A 22,403-nucleotide genomic window follows, 5' to 3' on the forward strand; every position below is an offset into this window, starting at 1 on the left:
TTCCAATTGAAATTTATTTAAATTATATCAGACTGAATAAGTACTCTACTATAGCTAGGACCATGCGCCAGAAGGGTATTTATTTAGCATTAGTGTCTTATTACAGTCACTTATGGATACGGATCCCAAAATAAAGTATTATTTAATTATATAAATGACAACGTTTGATCTCTTCTTATGTGTAATTATTACATACCGGGTGTGGCCTGTAATATAAGCAAAAAATTTAACTGTAGGCTGTTCTCCTCATACTGACCAACATTTGTTCAGCAACTTTTAAAAATAACTTGTGGTTTGATTTTTAATACACTTTAAAGTTTATTCTAAGACGCAATGTATTGCGAATTTTGTTATGTTGAAGACGTGACAAGCAACGTCAATCACAATGATATGGCGTGGTGATGGCATCCATTGAAGATAATATTTATTTTGTATGAAAAATAGGGACTCTAAATAGTTCATAATTTTTAGAAGTTTTTGAACAAAAGTGTCATCGTTTGAAGAGTACAATCTATGTTTTAATTATTTGCTCCTGTTACAGGCCACACCCGGCATATTATGAGTTTAAACATTGAGCTAATTGTATATTTTTCAAGTCGTTGTTGACCTGAGCTCCGCTCCGCTTCTGTTGAAGCCCGTCCTAACACCGGCACATCAAAGGACATTCCGCAGCGCCCGCGCCGGTTCGGTAGTCGACGGTCGTGATTGCTTTTTTATCGCACTTAAGCAGCCAGTGAAATGGCGATATCTGTGTGTCAACGTGATTTATGTGTTTTTACTTAATTTAGTAGGCAGCGGTTTCTTAGCTTGATTAGATTCATGCCTTTTCAGTAGATTTTCGTGGTCGTAATTCGAAGCACTTTAACCTTATTTTGGAAATAAATTTTTTAGAAACATCATACCTAAATGACAATAAAAATAGCGCGTTGCGATATGACAATTAAATAAACCTATATAGGTTTTTTATTTTTTAGAAAAAAAAACATTTATTTATATTCAAGATATATACAGTGGTTACCTACATTACGTTTTTTAAATAGAGAACTTTATGCTTTATGCTTTGGGCGCTTGCGGTATAAAATACTACAACTTATAATAAAAAGTAAAAGACAATTCAAAGTGCACCGAACAATTCCAAATCTAGGTATCTCACGAAATAAAAACCGAATCTTTATAGCTTTATACTCCTTAAGACCAGTTAAGTTACATATGAATCGATAACGCATTGCGGCGTCGTTTGCCGATCGGATCGCAAGACCATATTGATAACTCTGCAGCTGTCGGCATGAACGGATGTTCCTACATATAAAAAGCATTCAATGAGTATATATCGATTGCAATTAAATGAAAGTCATGCGTTCAAATATTTGTGGAACGTAAGTCATTATTTAACGTAAACAATTTACTGAGCATTCCAACAGGGTGTCGCTTACCCAATACTTTTGTTTTAATCGTTATGAAAATACTTAATAGAAACTGATTTCTGACCTGAGAATAAATATCTGTATTCATGCATTTTGAGATCCTTTCTTTGTTCGTCTAAACCCCTATAGAGGTTTTTACAGCAGTTTTACAAGATTTTTTAGTGTCTTTTAATATATAATATTTATTACAAAAAAAAAGAAAACATTGAACCCTGCTTTTTAAGTGCCATCTTATATGAAAAAGTTAGGCTGTATCAATCTTATTATAACATTAAGTTTAATTGCTTATGGCATTAAGTCCGCCTTTTGTACTTTGGTTTTATTTTTTTGCAATAAGAGTTAAATAAATAAATAAATAATTGTTTTTAAGACTGCCCAAATGATAGCTCATTTACTTTATTATATACCTTCTAGAATGGAATCCATCGTTTGTCTGTAAAGGTTATTCCTCATCCTCACAAAGAATAGCTCCTCAGGTCTTTCTGGTAGATAATAGACCACCAGTTCTGTGTGGGCTGATATTGGCTTCACTGCTTCGTAGACAGGTTCACCCTTAACTTTTGTGCAGACTAGGTTTACCTGAGTAAAAATGCTTTGTTAAACCAATTTTTTAACAAACAGCAGGACAGAACAAAATCGTTTAATAAAAACATGTATATATTTTTTAAAGATCTTGATATGAACAACTTTCTCATATCATATTCTGGTAATATACTGGTAATGTTATAGTGATATACATGAAACAATAAAAGTTTTACTAAAAGACACAATTTTTACTTACTTGTGGGCCATAATTCTCAGAAACTCGTAGAAATCGAACCCAATTGCAATGCCGGACTTGTACGCCTCCCGAAGTACATACTTCGTCAAATAAACCAAATCGGTGGCGGACCTGAGAACAATGAAAACGGTATTAAGTAAAACTCAGGTTTATAACCCATCCACTCCTGTAATGGCTATTATTTTACTACATATAAGTGTTTATTTGAGTTATAAAACTATAAACCTAATAGTACCTAAAACTATACATTATACTTATTTAAAACTTATTTATTTGGTTCGTTATATTTTTACAGCCTTCTTATCACAGTTTTAATATTTTTAACTTAGAGATTCGATTATATTATCAGCTACAAAGTAACCTAGTATTTCCTATGCCACGATTCTATCACACATGAATATGCACAGCTTACGAGATAAACATGAGAACTAATTTTTCGCTCATATCTATAGCACTTCAGAGCCTTTATCAGTCTACGTTCTATGAAATATACATCCTTTTCGAACTTAAGCGCTATCAGCTAGATCTTAAGCGATAATAATTCGCGTTTCTATTAAGCGTAATGGTTTTAGTATCACAGTGCATTAATGGTGAAATTGCTTCAGTGCAATATGCATAACTACATTATCATAACACGATGTAAATTGCATTCATTTGCTTAATACGAGTAGGTTAAGAATACATTTTTAAGCACAGAAGCGGATGGAAGTAGGTGTATCTTGAAAATAAAACATCGTATGTGGTTTTTTTTTAATTAGTAAAAATGTGTAATAATTTAAATTAGTTGTAGTAACTAAAGGTAAAGGCAAGTTATTGCGTAAAACATACTTTAATGTTAAAATTACGAAAACATCCAGTTTGGTGTTAGAGAACGTTACTTGTTGACGTGGTTATAAAATATAACGTGTCCATGTTTTTCGCTACAAATTTAAGATATTGCTCCATAATATAAATAAGTATATTCAGGATTTAGGCATTCGAGTCAAGTAGTATTAATGTTATTGGAAATTCTCTTGGCATGTCTACGCCATTTTGAATATTATTCTATGGCGTCAGCTACCTTTAAAGTAACCGCCGGGCTGGGGTTATACGTAATGACGTGAAAATTGCAACAAGTATGAGTAAGTTTGTATGCGCCAGCGCCCGATGTACAAATTAACTAATAGTTCTAGAATTAGTTATAAAAATTTTATTGTACCTACGTTTATAAAAAATATAAGTAAATTAAGTACTTTATAAGTACAAGTATTGGTTTCTAAAGCATTTTATGTATTACCCCGATGCACATACGTATTATATTTTTTCTTAATTTAAACTATGCTTTACAACTTAGTTACTACATATTCAGTCACTCACTTACTTAAGTAAGTACCTATATAATATATTTATCTGCCTATGTACTTATCTATTACTTCCATTAGAAATTTATTTATTCTTAATAGTACGAGCAAAACTAAATATTATAGACGTTTGTTTATTTCTATTTGACACTCGGTTTTAACAATAATAGTTTGTCATGAATATGTAGACTACATATTATATTGAAAGATTTATTTGTTAAAGAGAAAACTTCCCTGCAACGCTACGATAAAGAAAACTTTGAAAACATTTTAGTGTGCTGTAGAATCGTGGGAACCGTATTTGGTAAGCAATAAAAATATAAACGATATGATTGCCAAATCGTAAAAGATATTTAATTTAATTAATTTAGCCGTTTGCTTTAAAAGCGATTAATTATTTTATTACTTCAAAAGCAACGATAACATAACTGTACCTTACAACATATATTATTATTGTTTACTAATATGTTAACATAAAATGACAATATTAATCTTTTAAACACATATTCATTAAACATTATTCAGAATTGATACGAGAATGGTGTATTAAACATAATCAGTTATTGCTACCATGTAGTTAAATATGTTAAAAAGTTATAAAAATGTAAATCTACACTAATACTTAACACGTCAGTAGATTTGTAATATATTAGATGGCTGTTAGCATCAAATTAGAATAAAGAACTCACATAATTAAAGTCAGGACATGATTATATTATGTCTCATGATTAATATTAGAGTTTATCTTATTTTCTTTATTCATGTTAATTTTATTACTTATTATTTGCATTGCACTAACCACTTCTCTTAATAACATCAAATATGTAGGTAAAAGGAGACCATATACATCTCTAAGTAATTGTAATACGTTAGTTAGTTTGAATTGGTAGTTGCAGTAAAAATTAAAGTCAAGGAATTTATGTACCACTAGTTTCTTCCCGCGGCTTCGTCTGTATGAAAGAATGAGGATGATGTTTGATAAAAACAACATTTTTATGTTACAATTAAATTTGGTATAATTAGATTTACCAAATTTCATTTAAATCGGTTCAGCGGTTTAAGCGTGAAGAGTTTCACGCTTATGGTAACATTCCATTTCTAACCGCAGCTGCACTACCGGTACTGAACACGTCGCAGTCATTGTCAATTTCCATAGTAAAATTGACAGTAATGCAGCTGTCGTTGGAAATGGACTGTCACCTTTACACCGTTTGTTGGTAGCCGCATTCTTAATTTGGTGCTAGCTCCAATTCATAGGCAAAGGTTGCTAGTGGTTGCTAAGTAGACCCCGGCTTCGAGTAGAGTCGACGTCAAAGATATGTTTACACTTTTGCACCTTACCCCTTTGTAATAAGGCGAAAAATGTAAACATATCTTTGTCGCCGACTGTACAAGAAATTCACACAGCACAAACATTCATACAAAATTGTAAATTGTATGCATAAAAAATTAAAAATAGATTTTGGTAGGTAATTTTACTGTCAGTATTTCAATAGCTTCCTATCTATTAGGTTATTTTAAGATATCTGATTTTTTTAGTTCGTAATTTTGATTTACTAAAACAAGCAAACAACCAAAAATTCATCAAAAATGGATAAAATTTTTTTAACAAAGGCACATAATTACCTAGGGTAAAATTTAATAAATTCAATTTTCACATAAATATGTTAGTTTTAGTTTAGTAATAAACATTAGGTACATTATAAAAAATATATTTATAAGCTGGTTATTGTACTTTTGTAATAAACCTTGAAAGTGAAATGGAAATTTATTCAGAGCAAAAACCCTTTCTAAACCAGTATTGGTATTTTCGAAGACGCGCTCTCATAAATCTCGGTACCGTTAGTCGGGCGGATGCGCAGGAGTCTGGGACATGTCAGCTTTTTGTTCCAATGACTCAGACGGAGGGTTATGTCCTAATGTTAAGTAAAAAATACCGTTTTGCTAAAATGTAGGGTAGCATTATGTATTTATACAGGCAGAAATAACTAAAATAAATGACCAGCTTTTGGTGTGGTTCCTAACTACACCGTAAGTATTATGTAGTAACTAAAAAAAATGTAAGTACAGGAGTAAAAAACATAGGACTTTCTGCCGCAATTCTTGTAAGTAATTATAATAGTTTTATATTTTTACTCTTATATAGGTAGATGGTTAAATTAGGCTTAGTTTTGATTCGATATTAGTTTTAAAAACGGTACCATATCCTCTAATTACTGTACCTGATAACCATATCCATAACCATCAGGATAAATTTAATTTTGCGGTTTTGATAAAAACGAGCTTCTTGACTAAAATCGTAATTACATTTATTCCGGCACGTAACAAACGTCTTTGGTGGTCCTATACTGGTAATTTCGCTTTTCCTTATGGGGACCGATTGCTTACAGAACAACAAGCAATAATCGGTTCTTCTGAATTATTTTCTTGGATTTCTTTTGCCAATAAATTTATTAAGGGAGCTATCCTACAATTTCTATATGTATGACTTTGGGTTTCATTGTTTTTTAATGTTATCTATCAATATTTATAATGTTATTTTTTGTTCTGATTTATTCTTATCTTAAGAAGTTAAATTTTGGTTCTAAGACAATTTTATAAAAGTAATTAACGCAAAAACGCCATTTGAAAAAAGTAGCTCAGTAGTCCACTTTCGACTGAAGTACAATGCGAACAATCGATACGAATTCAACGAGCAATCGACTTTTAATCAATCTCCCAAATGGGCCTATCACAGTTAATTGACGTCAATCGTGAATCGAGACCTAAAAAACCTTCTTGTTTTGGATCGAGCGGTTATTGAGACGTACTGCCGTATAACGAGTATCTTACCAATTAAATGTTTTTGGGGCCTCTCAGAAAGAAGACCTTTGAAAGGAATTGCAGGCAAAATGAGGTAATAATTTTGTAATAGGTATTATTTTAAGAAGTCATGTCATACACACAGACAAGGTAGACTATCTTGCTTGTTTTAAAACATGAAATACCTACTTTTAAAAGCTTCGTATAATAATACAAAATAATTTAAATGAAAACACCAATAACGACAATACTCGTACTCGTTTTTATAAAAAAAAACTCTTAAATATCCCAGCAATCTACGCTCTTTTTGCGTTCAACGTCAACGGAACCAAATGGAGTTAAACGATTCCTTCTTATCTGATTTTTAACCGATATTGTAAATCAATAAGGTAAATTCATTTACCGCAACTGACAGATACTATGATTAATTGAACCAAATTGGACTATAGGTACTGATCATATTGGGCTCTAACGTGATTGGATAATAGGTAAATTTCAAAAATATTTGGGTTAAAGATTTGTGTACAATCAAAATAGTTTGATTAATAGCCGTTGTTGATAAAAATACAACTATATAAATATTTCAAAGAAAGCAACTCAAATGTATAATAATATCTTCATCATCATCTTCCTAGAGTTGTCCCGGCATTTAATTCCCAAAAATTGGTACAAAGTTTACAAGACATTAATTTAAAAAAATTGCTTAATATTTTTTAAGGTTAATTTACATTTTCGATTATTTATTCGCATATCAATTAGTATTGCATTTTCTCAAGTAAGTAGTTAGTTAAACGATGACCAGATGAATCCACTCATCTCGTATTGAGTCTACCACCATCTCTTGGTTTAGGTGCCGAAGAAAAGACCCTTTAAATAACCTCCAAGCCTGCGCGTGCGGCTGCCTGGTCACGATCTACAGAAGCGCGCCTGAGGCGTCAAATCGCTCACCGCGCACGCTCTATAGAAAGGTACTTGCACATTGACCGATTCGAAATACAGGCAGTGGTACCTACACACTTAGTAAGTAGTATAATTATTATTTTTCGATCACTCCGATACTACTGGGTCTAAAATTTTGAAAAAAATACAAAAAATAGTTCTTCACCTCTAGATAACAGGAAAACCTATAAGAAATCTACAGACGGACTTAAGAAAAAAACGCAGTTGGGCTGTTTTAGGGACACACACAATGGTTTACGTGAAACGTGGTGTGGACAGCTATTATTGCGAAGGCCGAAGGCCGGACTACGCGTAGGGCCGAAGGCCCGAAGCAACCCGCAGAGGCTTTTAAAACGCGCGGCCGAAGGCTAACTTGCGGGAGATTAGTGTTCAAACACAGAACAATTAATAGTACAAGTGTCTGAATGCGAAGGTCGAAGGCCCTGAAGGCCCGGAGCCTCCGACATGTGTATGCTTCCTCGATTTTGTTCTATCTATCTATCTTTTGCTAAGCCCACTCCATGAAATCGGATGGATACTTGCATTACATGTAATATAATTATTATTTATGAAAGGAATCGTTATAATTTATAGAACAGAATCACTATAATTTTTTATAAATCCTGCGATGAAAACTAGAAATCGAGAAAAAGGTTTTCATAATTTCATATTAAGTGTATGATGCTGTCTTAGATAAAGTATTGTACATACTTGTATGCAACGGCACCTATGTACATATCAGTAACTACGTTTTTAAATAAAAACTAGTAATTGTTTAGGTACTCTCGTAACTTTCCAGAGAACAGTATAGACAACAGTCATTAGTATCTAACCAGTTATCGACTCTACCTTAATCCCTAGGCTTACAATTCGTTCCACTCATTCTACACACTCCTTTAGACACATAAACAGATGTGAAATACTGACAGGCGAGTCAGTGACTAGCTTCCCGTCCTGGCTTCGCTCGAGTGAATAATCTTGATAACGAGTTTCATTGACAAGTACCCACCTACTACTAATCTTTTAACTAGTATTTAATGCCTTGTGGCATTACATATGTTGCATTCGATATTCATCGCTATCACAGAATGATAAAGATGAGTACGTAAGTAATTACCTAAACGTGTTAGAACTTCACGTTGTTAAATAAGATTGACAAAATTATCGTTGCATATTAAGAAAAATGTCGCATTCTTTATTATTTAACGGGAGAGCTAAATTACCCAACCGTATTTCGGTGTGACCAGCGATTATAATTGGTATAATGGCATAACTTTGTATGGTACAATTTTTGTGATTTTTTGTCGCTAGGGCATTAGATTTCTGATTGTTTAGATTCTTGCATCAAACCTACATGTTTTGGTTTGATTTTTCAACTGTTTAATTTCGTGATGCTATTATCGAAAACAAATCATTGAGACAAACAATGTGTTAATAATTCTGATTTCTCGTATACGAAAACAATAGTCTGTTTTACAGAGAAGTTCTGCTTGCTTGCGTGACTTTCAGTAGTAGGTAGGACCCCAACGAATTACCAATCAGTAAAGGCCTGTATTAAACGCTTTTCCAGTACGTGCATTCTTTAGTGATGCATTCATTTCGCCGCAAACAGAAGCCGAAACGAACGTCCGGGCCTCGGGCGACTCTTTTAAAGGATGCCACTAATTTATGCACCAAATGCAGTATTCACTGCACGCTGCTACTAAGGGATTATTTTGTAAGGAATTTTTTGAATATAATTATTAGCGTACTTTTGTTAAGTTGAAAAAGTGCCAAGGTAAAAAAAACACTCTGTAAAGGGACAGAGAGAGATTAATTTTGCATTGGGAATAGAATACTTAGGCAAAATTTTGCAGTTTTTACGATCACAAAAAGTAGTAGCAAAAAATAGATATTTTTCCCATTAAATAAGAATATTTATATCAAATTATTATACCTAAATAAAACGTACCTAAAATATTACAACTCTATTACAAAAGTACTGCAATTGCAATAAAACATTTACACAAATCTGTGTTCATTTTACGTCCAGTACTTTCGCGTCTGTCCGACCTTACTCTTACGTGAAAATGTTGATTGCACCAAGCCCGGAGGCGATTATTTGCCGCACTTCCACCAAATTGAGCACCCGTGCGCCTGCGAGTTGCGTTCATACCGACGAATAATGTCTGCAATATATGCCAACAACCAATTAGACAGTTTGGCTTGATTAGACGTGGTCGTGTTTAATGGCACCAAATTATTTTCCGATTTCAAATAATGGCACGGTTAATTAAATTATACATTCTTGAAGAACTTTATTACCGCATCAGAAATTTTAGGTCAGCATCATCAACATCATATTAATTGCACGGCTAAGTACAGTGGTATAATTAAAAGCAACATCATTTTATGTGTTAACATTTATACGTACACATGACATGTACCTATTGTATAAAATTTGTATAAATATACATATGTATTATTGTAATCTGATTGTAATATAGCTCTTGAGAAATTTCTCAGACGACAGACAAACGTTTGCCATACTGAAATTAATATGTTCATAGTATAGTACATACGTAATATACGTAGATTTGATTAAACTATTACAGCAAGCAAATAATGTTATCATCAGATATATGGAGCGGTAGGTAACCGCACCCAATACCGCACGTGCTGGCGGTCAAGTAGAAACAATTTCTAAAACGGCGCGAGTTCGTGAAGGCCGGGGGTAGGTAATAACTGGGAATTACGGAACTGGACACATTGCCTGCTATTGCAATTTTATTGTTCAAAGTGTAGGAGAAAGCGGGACATGGACGGAAAATAACTACTTGTTGTCTTCTTAGATATATGTATAAGTGTAAACTATATACTTTAAATAATTTCGTTGATAATGATAATGGCTTGCTTACTATGGTCCATCATAGACAAAGAAAATGAAGTAGGTGTATCTCAAATGTAGACTAAACAAGTTGAGGTTGCAAAATTCTATTTTGCTTCTGTTACTCTCTTATAAGTGAAAGAAATCGATCCATTATAAAATAAATTATAATTTTCCAAACGTAGTTACTTACTGATCCGAGCCTGTAGTTTTTCCCGCTAACACCATTCGTATGTACCAAGCCTATCCCTCCGGCTCGCGCGGTCACAAATGGTACAGTCATGATCTAAAATTGCATCTCATTACTCCGCCTGCATAGCCGCGGTGCACTGATTGTGTACCAATTTGACAGCTACTATAGGTCCAGACAGGTTGCAGAGTGAATGGAACACTTGTGAGCAGGTTCTGGGATCATTTTTGTTTTAAATGGCAATCGTGGCATAATTATACGAGTATTTTTGCAGTTTTCAGTCAGAGGTAATATCTTGGTAATTAAAAATAGTCTACAAACTAGGAAAATAATAATTTTGTTTACATGAAAAAATACGTTACGATTTTCATTAGTCTCAAACATGTCGTAAGTACATTTATATGAATTTGTTTTGAAGCAATATGTCCGTCACTGAACTAAGGTAGCATTTGCATGCTAAACAGACAACCAATCGGTCAAATATGTCGGAGATTGGGTATTATCCCTAATGAATGATATGTATCAACAACCATTAGCAATAATGGGGTGTTATCGTCACGCTTTGCCACCCACCCCACTCAAACCGTGCCATACCGTCACGGTCGGTATTGCACGCAAATACCGTGTAATCGATGTTCTGTTCACGGTGGGCGTACGTTACTGTGCTATTATGTGCCAAGTGATAAGTGGGCATGATCTATAGCTTGCATTTACATTAAGCAAAGAAGTTGCAAATTAAATTAAATACCTTATTACTAAAATAACGATTCTTTCGAAACTGTTCTTCCACGCCGAAATATTTAATTGAAGACTAAAAACAAAGTCTAAATAATTAGGATATTGTTTATTTAAATATAAAATTTATAAAATTTAGGGCCGAACCGTTATAGGCATGTTCAAACAACCTAACTTCTACTTCAAACTTCGGTTCAAAGTTCTACTCCTTAAAAGCTGTATGATTACTTAAAGCCTCAGTAAAGTCTAGTCTACCCAAATCCTAAACTTAGGTCCGTATTACCCAAGGAATGACGTCAGTTTTCCTGATCGTTTTTAACCAAACCATTTAAGAGCGCTCTTACAAGAAAAGTCGAAATAACGCAAAATTGATGATACTAGTCGACGAAATTCAGGACTTTGTGCTCATTATTAGAAACAATGAGTACTTGTTCCAGTAAAAGCGTCTTCTTATCTTTTTAAATATCGTTGTAAATATTAGAAAAAGGACTTATTAAATTAGTAATGATTTTTTTTCTGATGGTCGTTTCCGAAAAACCCCGTGAAGCACTGAATGGCAAGCTCTTATTTGGAAATGTTGAGAAGTTTACTCTGCTAAACCTGGCTATTTTGTATTACTAATACCCTGTACTTTAGGCATATCAAACGATATTTTTCCTACACACCTTTGAGAAAGAGAAAATCAAAGTAAAACGAACTCAATTTTCTCTCCGAAACAAGTGTCAATTCCTACGAAAATCTACTTAATATCGAAGTCATTTTCATACTCAAGCAATCTGCAACGTTTGCTTATACTGTTGGTATACATTAGTGTTTATGAAATTCTACTATAATTTTTTGGCAATTTTTTGAAAACTACTCTATATTACCGATGACGCGCGCTGCGCCAGCTCAGTGCCGCGGCAGAGCTTGTAGAGGTAGGACGTGTGTCGGTCGGCTCCGCACATTTTCAACGGCGACAACGAGATTTTTTATCATTGTGTGCGGCGGGCGCCGTGTAAAACGCTATACTGTGTGCGTGTAAACCGCAACGAGAGACTTTGATCCTAGCACTGTTTTTTATAGTATTATAATTTATAATGGTACAGTTTAATAAACTACCGGACAGGATAAAAAATATTTGAAACGACCTGACATTCTATATGTATTAATTTTGACTCAAGATAGTACTCAGGGTCTGATGATGGAGCCGGAAGGTGGTCACCGGTACCAATCAACCATGCAACTAAACCACTTCGTGTTTAGGCTCGTTTTATTCATCTCAACAAGATCTTTGACACAAGATAGTACTCATGGTCTGATGATGGAGCCGGAAGGTGGTCACCGGTACCAATCAACCATGCAACTAAACCACTTCGTGTTTGGGCTCGTTTGATTCGTCTCAACAAGATCTTTGACACAAGGTAGTACTCAGGGTCTGATGATGGAGCCGGAAGGTGGTCACCGGTACCAATCAACCATGCAACTAAACCACTTCGTGTTTGGGCTCGTTTGATTCGTCTCAACAAGATCTTTGACACAAGATAGTACTCAGGGTCTGATGATGGAGCCGGAAAGTGGTCACCGGTACCAATCAACCATGCAACTAAACCACTTCGTGCTTGGGCTCGTTCGATTCGTCGCAACAAGATCTTTGACAAAAGTTAGTACTCAGAGTCTGATGATGGAGCTGGACTGTGGCCACGGGTACCAGTCTACCATGTAACTGAACCACTTCGTGTTTGGGCTCGTTTGATTCGTCGCAACAAGATCTTTGACACAAGATACTACTCAGGGTCTGATGATGGAGCTCGAAGGTGGCGACGGGTACCAGTCTATCACGTAACTAAACAACTTCGTGTTTGGGCTCGTTTGATTCATCTCAACAAGATCTTTGACACAAGATAGTACTCAGGGTCTGATGATGGAGCCGGAAGGTGGTCACCGGTACCAATCAACCATGCAACTAAACCACTTCGTGTTTGGGCTCGTTTGATTCGTCTCAACAAGATCTTTGACACAAGATAGTACTCAAGGTCTAATGATGGAGCCGGAATGTGGTCACCGGTACCAATCAACCATGCAACTAAACCACTTCGTGTTTGGGCTCGTTTGATTCGTCTCAACAAGATCTTTGACACAAGATAGTACTCAGGGTCTGATGATGGAGCCGGAAAGTGGTCACCGGTACCAATCAACCATGCAACTAAACCACTTCGTGCTTGGGCTCGTTCGATTCGTCGCAACAAGATCTTTGACAAAAGTCAGTACTCAGAGTCTGATGATGGAGCTGGACTGTGGCCACGGGTACCAGTCTACCATGTAACTGAACCACTTCGTGTTTGGGCTCGTTTGATTCGTCGCAACAAGATCTTTGACACAAGATACTACTCAGGGTCTGATGATGGAGCTCGAAGGTGGCGACGGGTACCAGTCTATCACGTAACTGAACCACTTCGTGTTTGGGCTACGTGTTTGGGCTTCGTGTTTGGGCATCGTGTTTTGGCTTCGTGTTTGGTGTATCACCTAGTGTCAAAGATCTTGTTGAGACGAATCAAACGAGCCTAAACACGATGTGGTTTAGTTGCATGGTTGATTGGTAATGGTGACCACCTTCCAGCTCCATCATCAGACCCTGAGTACTGTCTTGTGTCAAAGATCTTGTTGAGACGAATCAAACGAGCCCAAACACGAAGTTGTTTAGTTACACGATAGACTGGTACCCGTGGCCACCTTCCAGCTCCATCATCAGACCCTGTGTATCTTCAGTGTCAAAGATCTTGTTGAGACGAATCAAACGAGCCCAAACACGAAGTGGTTTAGTTACATGATAGACTGGTACCCGTGGCCACCTTCCAGCTCCATCATCAGACCCTGTGTATCTTCAGTGTCAAAGATCTTGTTGAGACGAATCAAACGAGCCTAATCATGTTACTACATGGTTGATTGGTATCCGTGACCACCTTAATCATCATCATTATCATCAGATCCTCAACACTAGTTCGTTTTTAAACCCTCGTTGATACAAACTTTACAACCTATAGGTACCAAATGCTATGACGAAACATGTAAATAAGCGAGTACCTATAATTTATTTCGAGTAATACTTATACCTTCATAAGTACGAGTATGGGGCTATTCATAAATTACGTCGTTTCAAATGGAAGGAGGGGGGGATCTGGACATCGGATGATGGTAGTATGACGTAGGAGGAAACAGAGTCATCCGAAGTATGATTTTTGGATGATTTGAGGGGTGGGGGGGTCAAAAGTCGTCAAAAATAGATGAAAAATTAATTTATGAACACTGCACACACTTACATTTGCACTGCATTTAGTATTTTCGTACTTACCAAATAACAGTTTTAGGACTTTAAAAGTTAAGCACAGTTAGTGTTGTTATGGTTGATTTCAATATGCTTCGCGAAGGATCAAGAATGTTTAATCCATCATTGTAGTGCGAGTGTGGTAGAAGGGATCGGCATACTGAGCTCGCACGGCCTGCCGCAGCGCGTAAAATACCTAAACTCGCTCAACGCCGAAATGTAATAGCGCTCTTAATAAATAATTTTCATATAGGTATGTACCTACTACATATGTAATTGATTGCAGAAATGGTGACAATGAGCAAAATAGTTTAAAATATAATACCCACAAGCGTTTTCTAGGTTCAGAAATACTTCATTACCTATACCTATTATTTTATGTCGGCATGCTTATGCAATCAACAACTGCATGTTATCCTAAAATGACTTATTTTTTCATAATTAAACCTAAGCAAGTATAAATAGCGAACTACAAAGTACAATGACGTTGCCAGGCGGTTTCAATTGTAGTATTATTGGCGGTCCGTCAATAATACTACAATTGAAAAAAAAGAACATTATTCTCTGTTCGCCCACGTAAAATAACCGTGGAGCCATTTTCCCAACAATCTTCTACTTTCCAGCATCACCATCAACTATCATCTTAACTAATATGGTGTATTTTCCTAATCGGTTTTAAAAAATCAAGTGGGTGCCCCAGCGTTAAATGCTCTTCAAGTCCATGACATATTTTTTATCAAAACATCGTGTTTGACAACGAACAGTTGATACGACACGTTTATCATCCTATCAAAACATCAAAAGGCGTGCTATACCATTAATTGGCTCTAACCATAGGTGTTGACAGCAATGTCACGGTCTGCCTCCCACCCTGAACACGTGGTATACCGAAGCGCGAAGTGCAACACTGTGCCACCCCTCCGTCACGGTATGGTACGTAGTTACACGTACAATACCGTCTTGTTTATGTTAAGCAGGTGAATACATGCTCACACCTGTTTTCAACCTCTCGTATTATGTCTTCTTCCTTGTGGCTTTGTTAATATTGACTTGAATTTTGATACGTGTAGCGTACTCAAAAACTAAATTATAATTAGAGATTACTCAAAACTCCTTTTAAATGTATTATGACATACTAAAAACTTACTGCAAAATTATTATTTTTCCCGTGATCTGTTTTGTAGTATTGTACCCGTGTTTACGGTTAAGTACGTACTTCTTGCTCTTTCGCTCACATAAGCTTACTATAAACAACTTTCTTATTACGTAACTTTTACTTTGAATATACAATAATAATTTCACAGTTAACGCTACAGTTTGGTCTTTAATATTAGATTAAGCACAAAATATAAGTACCTATAAATACAATTATATTCGGTTTGTTGTACAAGCACGCGCCTTTCCGCTCGTGATCAGTGTTAAGAAAAAAAATCTATAAAGAAAACGGTCCTTTACGAAAAAAATCTTTAAAAAAGTGATTCCATGAAGAATGTAGGTAATGTAGGATCCACTGTTTTTTATCCGATTAATTGGAAAATTTGAAAAGAAGAAGTCCCTATACATTAATCTTATTAAATGCTGTTATATGAGTAGGTATTCGGTACAATTGTACTAAAATAAATAAAGAGGAAATTAGAAGGTATAAAGAAATGCTTAAAACACAACACAAAATAATTATTTATCACCTTATTTTATATTTTTTGGGTTTAAGAATGTATACATATTTGCTTACCGTATCTTATACATCTTGATGCCACCAGTATAGTGCGACATAACATAACCTTAAAGTATAAACATGGATCCAATTCCGACGTTTAAATTACTTCCGAAACCAGGCATTACACCCACAAAAACCGTAATCAAGCTTCTGAAATAATCAAACAAAAAGGCAAAGGCAGTATGCGTTGCTAACAATCATCCCGTCACAATTTTAATCAAGGGCCCTGCAAATTCTATCGCTTTTTTTGCCCTTACATTCTTCCACGACGTTATAATTGCGCCAAATAACAGAGGGACGTTCCACGGTTCGGGTGTATTATGGTTTCGGAGGAAAGATGGCTCGAATGTTTCAGATTCAGATTATTTTTGCCTCCCGGTTTTGCCACTTGTGCACCTGTCTGATGGAAAGTACCTATAGTTGATATTTAAACATACTTACATATTGACCTAATAGAATTAAGCTTTCATGGTAGGCAAAGTACCTACTTACTACCTCTGTAATTTCTACTATCCACAAACTACCTAACTTATTACTAAAAATGTGCTAACGTTTGCATATTAATTTCCATTTACAGCGCGCGAGCCGTACATTATCGGCATATTCGCTAGATCTGGACGAACCTAAACTTTAATTATCTTATAATTTGAAGACATTACATGTTAGTAACGGAAATGAACAAGAGCATTCAATCCTTTAACAACCTCTAGTTACACATAATATTTTTTTGTTATCATAATTACCAGATTGAACTGAGTTGAGAGAGCTTATTTTAATTCCTTTTATCAACTGCGTGAGTCGAAAGGTCATAAGAGTGAAATGTTGTTATATTGTTAGGATGTTTTAGTATCTACGTAAGGCTTTGTAATTATTTAGTAATTGGTGGGCAGGTATTGCTTCGGTAGCCGATATATCACGGGTTCTGATTAAGGTTTAGAATTGGAAATGTAAAGATGCGTTTACTGTACTGTTGTAGTGTATGGAAGCGATATAGTTAGTTTTTTAGATATAACGGAATTGTAGGAAGGGTTTGAAATATTAAAAGAATAATTTTAAAATGAGACTAAGAGGTATCTTTCGATGCCTTTCACAGTAAACTGTATACTAGGTATCTATGAAGTTTGTTACGTACAAAATTACGAATTATTTAACCTTTTTTTAGTAGGTATCAATTAGACGTAGATACAAATTAGAATAACTTTTAACAATACGTATGCATTGCGAACTTCTGTTTAGTATAGTAATAAAGGGGCCCACTGATTAACAGTCCGCCGGACCGGTATCGGCCTGTCAGCTGTTCGGAACTGTCAAAATTTTGTTCTAACTGACAGGCCGCTACCGTCCGGCAGACTATTAATCAGTGGGCCCCTTAAGTAGGGGTGTGAATAGAGCTTAGGGCTTGATTGGACGTGGTTGCCATGGCATAAAGGCGAGAACGCCGTAAGCTTCGACGTCGATATAATTTGTGCCGCTGTTTGCCTTAAATCAACTTTGGAATATACTTTTAGAAAAGCAAGTTCGGACTTGACTTCGGAAAGATTGGCCTAATATTGCCATAGGACGAGACGCGTGGAAGAAAGAGAGGGAGGCCTTTGCCCAGCAGTGGGACACAACAGGCTAACAAATAAATCAAAATAAAGTTCGGACTTGAAATACATGTGTACGTATATTTAGCGAAAATAGGTGAGTATGTGGTTTCGAAGTAATCATCGAAATTTTGCTCCTTACATCAACATTAGTTGTCAATGTATTTTAGATACACTCAGCATAATATTAATTTGTAATAGTTACTAGTCTCCTGACTATTAACTCGAAACGGTATACAACGACTTGCATTCATAGTTTTTGAAATAATCAAAATGCAAAATAATCAAAATCAAAATGCAAAAGTGCAAACTAATGGTAGCAGAGGAAATACTCGGTTATGTTCTAGATTAGGCATACTAACGTAACTTTAGACTCTCATAAACTTTCTTTTTCCGCACTGAAAAAGATACCTTTAAAAATATATTCTAACAAATAAAAATTATGTATTAACGAGCAAACATCTAATATGTAATTCGCTGTAATCACGACATGTCGCAATCGCTCTTCGAACTTTAAAACTTCCAAGAAGGGGATTTACTTAATTGGAGGTCTTGGAATAAGGCACTGCTTAACTTAAACTCAATTTCAAAGCTTTCAAACTTACATTAAAGATTTCCTAGAATGTTTTCTTTTAACTGGGTATTTTACTGTACTCGTAGGTTAAGATTTTATATTCTATTACTTAGAACGCACATGTACAAAACTGTTGAATGATTTGTTTTTAAGTACCTACTTAATGTTTAAGATTAAATTCATAATTAAAATTTCTTAGAAAAATCTAATCGATAAATTTAATGTGAAGAAACAGCACTATACTTTTGAATTGTCAACTATAACACGAATCTATTTTATCTGCGAATGAACAATATTCACCGATACAAAGGTCGTTACGTAGTGTAAAGGACGGCTAACACAGCTTTAGTCTGATTCCAGAGCCGAACAAGAAAATAAAATACTTATTTCATAGCGACATTTTGTTTCAGATAGCGGGAGGGTACTAAGACTAATACAGGATTGTCAGTATTTATCTACATATATGTCCCTATATTGGAAATTATATACATATCTACCTATTTTTCTTTTATTATTTTTTTTAGACCTGATTCATGACATTAACCGATCGATAGATTATTGGCCATCTGCTAATGTTCGACTGTATTGAAAAGGCCCATATTTATTTCCTATGTCACACATACACTTACAATTTAGTTAGATAGAAAATAAATTACCCATTTCCGTTTTCAAACTATTTTTCATTGAAACGTGACGTCCGATGTTTATGGGTTCCAACCAAAGTGATCGAAGAATTACGACGCAAGGTTTAATCATGATTAGTTTTGGTTCACTATCGTGTGTCTACTCTGGCCAGCTGTCAAGCGATTATGGAATCATTTATAATTTCATAGAGTCTTGTATTTGATGGCAAGTGGTTTGGATTTTATTGGCTTCAAATTAAAGCGTACACTAGTTACGAAGCGCCTCAACCCACAAGCACATAGCGTTTTGGGGACCTTATATACCTAAATACAAATTATTTGATTGGTTGAAGTTTTGTAAAATGACGTGAACGCTTCCTAACTCTCAAGCCGTTTGTCTAGTTGTTTGCTTTCTATCACATAAATAAAAAATTATAAGCTATAATTTATTGTTACACCAAACAAGAGCAGCAGCAGCGAGGCAGAGGCAGACCAAAAAAGAGCTGGCGGGATGACCTCGACGCTTTTCGCAGCGACTGGCGGCTTGCACCAAACCATGATGAGTGGCGGAAGAAAGGGGAGGCCTTTGTCCAGCACTGGGACACAATATAGGCTATTAAAAAAATTTATTGTTACCTATCTTAAAAATCTGGTAACTTACTGATAATAGTTTAATAATAGGTGTTACTCATTTTCTACTATATTGTGTGAGACGAAAACTTTTGTTGATTTACATCAGTTACTTATTTATCTTGTCTTAAAGTAAAATAAAATCAATCGCTTGCCGTTATTAACTTAAACCCCCAAGTCATGTTTAGCGAAGCGTCTAGTTGAGATAAGTGAGTATTAGGTCCGAACTCGTTACCAAACGAATTAGCATTCTGGATTGTACCGTTATCCGATACAGATTCTTTGTCGGGATTGTTAATACATACACTACTTTTTAATGGCAATTTGGAAAGTATTAACCGGAATCAAAAATAAAATATGAAAAATGGATACTACTTATTTTTAATATTGTGTTTATTATGTAGGTATCATTATTTATTACTGAGCTCACTCGTTTAGTTTTTTTTTTAATAATATTTACAAAAAATATATTATATTCTGATTGAAATTTGCTTAATACATAATATAATTACCATAAGTATAAAATTCCCTCACCTCATAGGAAGTGAGAAGTAAGAAATAATTATCATCAAACAATTTTGAAACGGTCGTTATTGATACTTAAAATACCAATAAAATAAAGTCGACGGCTATTTCAAAAGTGTCAATGAAAAAACGTGGTAGAGTAAACATAGCGAGATAAAGTCATAAATTTTGAAAGGCGGCACTTTTGGGCTCAGCTCTAACAAATTAACAGGCGATTAAGCTACCGATTCTGGATGGAAATGCTCTCAACGAAACATTAATGTGAACTAACAAATAAAATTAAGAGGGCGCGGACAGTCAATAATACAAGTCTATAAGTATTTTATTGAAATTTGTCGTCTTTTTAAATAAAGCAGTAAGTAATTTAATATGTATGATTAAAACAAGGTGAATTGAAGTATCAATTACCTAACCTAAACATAAATTACAACTGGACACAAAATAACTGATTTGACACGCCACAGTGTTTCAAAACGTTATAATTATTTGACTAATCCTATTTTAGAAGTAGTAAAAAGTTACGAGCTTGCAGATATTTATTTACAAAAAAATATTTTTTTATTACGTCTTTAAAGTTACCTATCTTGTATAAACAAAGAAAGTTAACAAATAAAATCGACAAAGGTACCGTATTGCTAATAAAAATCATCTAAAACACTTGTTTCTTCAACAGTACCCAATAAATAAGCCCCCTAATGCCAGCGGTCTCTCAGATCTCACCGATAGTGACATTCTGAATCCAAAAATCAACCTAACAACGATTTGTCACGGCAAATATTGTGATAAAACTAGATTTATTCGACTAAAATATGGCTATCGATTTTAAAAGCCTGTCTGTTTCAAGTAAATTGGGCGATAACTGTTATTTTATGGGAATGGTTGAAGGCAAATGTGACATTAATTAAATCTATATTGCCACAACTGGTAGATAGATGTAGGTTGCAGCTTGTAGCTTATATTAATTTTTTTAAGGAACTTTTTATCATGACCCTAAAAGTAAATTTGAAAACTGACAAATGATACATGTAACAAGAACATAAAAATATGAAGTTACTTGATCTTTATTATATAATATACATTAAAATTTATTTTTCACGCCACTGTTCGGAAATGTGGCAATAGATGGTCTAAAACCAAGCTGGCAAGTAGGCAATTAGCTGTAGCACCTGAATCACCACTACTACAATATTTCATTGTTATCATCATCTGTCATTGGTGATGGTTCGCTACAGCAATGAGTATCATTTAAAACATAAAAATCAATAAAAGGTCCTTATTGGCGCAACTTTTCCTTCAAAAATTAAATTAGGTTATTTATAGGACCAATTTCTTGTTAAAAAAAATGTCAAAACCATTTAGTTCATTTTTTTTAACAACTATCCATTCAGTTCACGCTTAAGGCGTTTTCTACTTTTGTAACTGTTTGTGTTTTTCGGTCGGTCGGTTTGAAGCAAATAACATTACTCCGAGCAAATAACAGAAAAACGCCTCTTAAAAGTGATAAAAACAGTAAAAAAGGCGGGATCTGAAAATACTTACTGAATTGGATAGTGTAAATTGTGTTTGACTAACAAATACAAGAAACACGTATCTACGCTCGCTATAAAAATGAGTTCTTCTAGTGAAGAAAATGATATTCTTACGCTGACACCTACCGAAATTCAAGAGACAGCACAGACAGTGGCTAGTAATTTGCTACCAGATAAATCGCGGGCTAGTAGTTATAGTTATGCAAATGTTTTCTTATTTCCTCGCAGTAGTCGTGAAAAGCACTATGTAATGCCTCGGCCGGAAACGCTAAAGATAGACTCGTATTATTTGAGCAAACGCACTCGTCCATCTTTTAGCGGTTTTCCGTCCTCTCCTACAATGTACTATTATTTAACTTTATTCTCTAGGAACTATTTGTGCCCGTCTGTTTGACCTTACTTGGCAGATAAGCGATTTAGCATAGTCTAACGTAGTATACCTAGCAAAGTCAAATACGTTTTACGAGTTTAAATAACAGTTTATAATATAGACTACATACGAGAAGATTATTTTTAACAAACACATTTGTATTAGTTGCACATGCCCCTTAAATTTTGAAGTTCATTTTTTATTGTGCTAAAACTATTGGTTGAGATTAATGAGCATTAATTTAACCACCTTTTATCATAAGTCAATAAAAAAATCCCTTTCGTATCACATAATTAATTACATACTAAGAGTTCATCATTAGTTATATGGTAATTGTTGTCTCTAGCCATTACTTTCAAATTTTATATATTAGCGGAACCAGTAAACACCGGAAGTTAGTATAATTAGAATGCTTAAATGTTGCTAAACTTGATATGTATAAAAAGCATGATATGTATAAAAATGTGA

The 22,403-nt window shown here is 34.7% G+C and overlaps 1 protein-coding gene across 1 annotated transcript in view; it reads right to left on the minus strand.

The window, feature by feature from the left end:
- LOC134791894 (zinc finger protein 177-like) overlaps nt 1-22,403 on the minus strand; it is a 65,733-nt gene that overhangs the window by 18,458 nt on the left and 24,872 nt on the right. Inside the window, exons 2-3 of the mRNA XM_063763016.1 lie at nt 2,206-2,316; nt 1,832-2,003 (exon numbers count right to left, since the gene is read on the minus strand). Coding sequence (XP_063619086.1) covers nt 1,832-2,003; nt 2,206-2,316 — 283 coding nt within the window. The remainder of the gene's footprint in view (nt 1-1,831; nt 2,004-2,205; nt 2,317-22,403) is intronic.

Source organism: Cydia splendana, chromosome 1 (genome assembly GCF_910591565.1).
Source record: "Cydia splendana chromosome 1, ilCydSple1.2, whole genome shotgun sequence".
Taxonomy (NCBI): domain Eukaryota; kingdom Metazoa; phylum Arthropoda; class Insecta; order Lepidoptera; family Tortricidae; genus Cydia; species Cydia splendana.